The sequence below is a fragment of the Halyomorpha halys genome, unplaced genomic scaffold, assembly GCF_000696795.3.
Source record: "Halyomorpha halys isolate HHAL.00 unplaced genomic scaffold, Hhal_1.1 Scaffold331.1, whole genome shotgun sequence".
In the NCBI taxonomy this organism is placed as follows: Eukaryota; Metazoa; Arthropoda; class Insecta; order Hemiptera; family Pentatomidae; genus Halyomorpha; species Halyomorpha halys.
Window position 1 is genome coordinate 292,907 of NW_027116263.1, and position 1,857 is coordinate 294,763.

General features: G+C 31.2%; 1 protein-coding gene across 1 annotated transcript in view; it reads right to left on the reverse strand.

Annotated features, from left to right (window-relative positions):
- LOC106681371 (aldehyde dehydrogenase 1A1) overlaps positions 1-1,857 on the reverse strand; it is a 26,065-nt gene that overhangs the window by 15,675 nt on the left and 8,533 nt on the right. Inside the window, exon 5 of the mRNA XM_014421647.3 lies at positions 786-976. Within this exon, the coding sequence (XP_014277133.1) occupies positions 786-976 (191 nt within the window). The remainder of the gene's footprint in view (positions 1-785; positions 977-1,857) is intronic.

Genomic DNA, 1,857 nt, shown 5'->3' on the forward strand with positions numbered 1-1,857 from the left:
ATTTTTTTTTTTTAATTCAATCGGTTCGATGTAAGCACTAAGTTTTAAATCTTGTAAATTAAATTAAAAGTTTATTATTTTTTTTCTTAACACAACACAGATTTAAGTTTTTAAAGACATTATATGTTTGGGTAATTAAAGTAACAAGTATTTGATAACAAAGCTAGAAGAAAGATTGAATTTATATGTCATGTAGTATTTATATGACTTTTTTAGCATCTACAACCTACTTTGATGATATTTACATTTCATTTCATTTTGCTTATCTTTATTTTGTTCGTTTTAAAAATTAAAATAGAGTAAATCCAATGTTATTACAGTATGTTCCTTTATTTACAAGCATATGTACAAGTCTTGGATAATCGTGTAGGGTAATACGTAAGAGGACTTCTGCCAGGCCGAGATGGGAAAAACTTAGTTGTAGTTGAAACTAACAGCTAAAGTTGCCATGGAAACGACCCTTATTCATGAATGAACCATTGATAAATAAATATAGTTTCCATGGCAATTTTAGCTATTAGTTTCTACTACAACTAATTTTAACCCATCTCTCCCGCCAGGTTGCAGGGAACAAAGGAAAGTCGAGCTAAGCAGTTCCTATCCTTGGCATTGCTCACTAATTTAAAACAAATAATACATGTGCCTTCAGCATAGCAATCCAACTTTCTATCAAATACTGCATCGCTCATTATCTACTTCAGAATATATAATTGCTAATTAACAGAATTATAAATTAAAATATTTTTTAATTAATATATATTTTTTTAATACGTATTTGAAATTACTTGACGAATTAGATCAGCGAGGTATAAGGCAGATAGAGGTGTCTGTTCAGCAGGTTTTAAAACGACGGTACAGCCAGCTGCGAGAGCTGGACCCAACTTCCAGGAGACCATCACAATAGGATAATTCCAGGGTATTATTTGCCCGACCACACCAACGGGCTCTCTGCGGATGTACGTCATGAACTCCCCGTCTGAAAATACATCGATAAGACTATCTCAATTTCATTAAATTTAAAATTCAATAACACTGAAATTTAATAATTTTTAGAAATATAAATATTCAAAATTCTTAAAAATTATTAAAGTAGCTTTCATTATATAGGGTGGTTCAGGATTAAGTGTCATAATTTAAACAATAATGAATAAAGGGTCCCAATACAAACAAAAAATTATCTAAGGAGGTTTGTCCATCAACGCTTTGTTAAGGAGACTAATAATAATAATAACTCTGAGAGGAATATCATTGGAGAAGGGACAGGACATATACTCCATACCATTAGTAATATATGTGATATATCTTCTATACTTTAGGTAATATATCCTCTATACTATAGGTAATATATCTTCTATACTTTAGGTAATATATCCTCTATCCCCAACCCCCCTTCCTGTGAGGTGGCAGGGCAGGAAAGGTTCCAAAAACCCTATCAACATCACCTCATAACTCCATCTTCTAATGCATTCCCTCTCCCTTCCCACACTTCTTTTCGACTTCTGACTGTTTTCTCATTATTTTCTCATTATCTATTGTCATTAATAATTAATGATTTTATTTTATCTCCTTCTATGTGAATCAATATGAGGAGGTTCCTCGCCTCCGAATTTTAAAAATAGGACCATTTAGAATGGATATTTCACAAATAATAAATAAACACTACAGGTGACCTTAAAATACCAAAGGTAGGAATAGGTAATACCTAATACGATTTATTACTTTTTCACATAATAAATAAAATAAAGCATTCACTAATTAATTGTTTTTTTTCTGTTTTAGGGGGATCGGGGAAAAAAATATATCCTCTATACTACAGGTAATATATCCTCTATACTACAGGTAATATATCCTCTATAC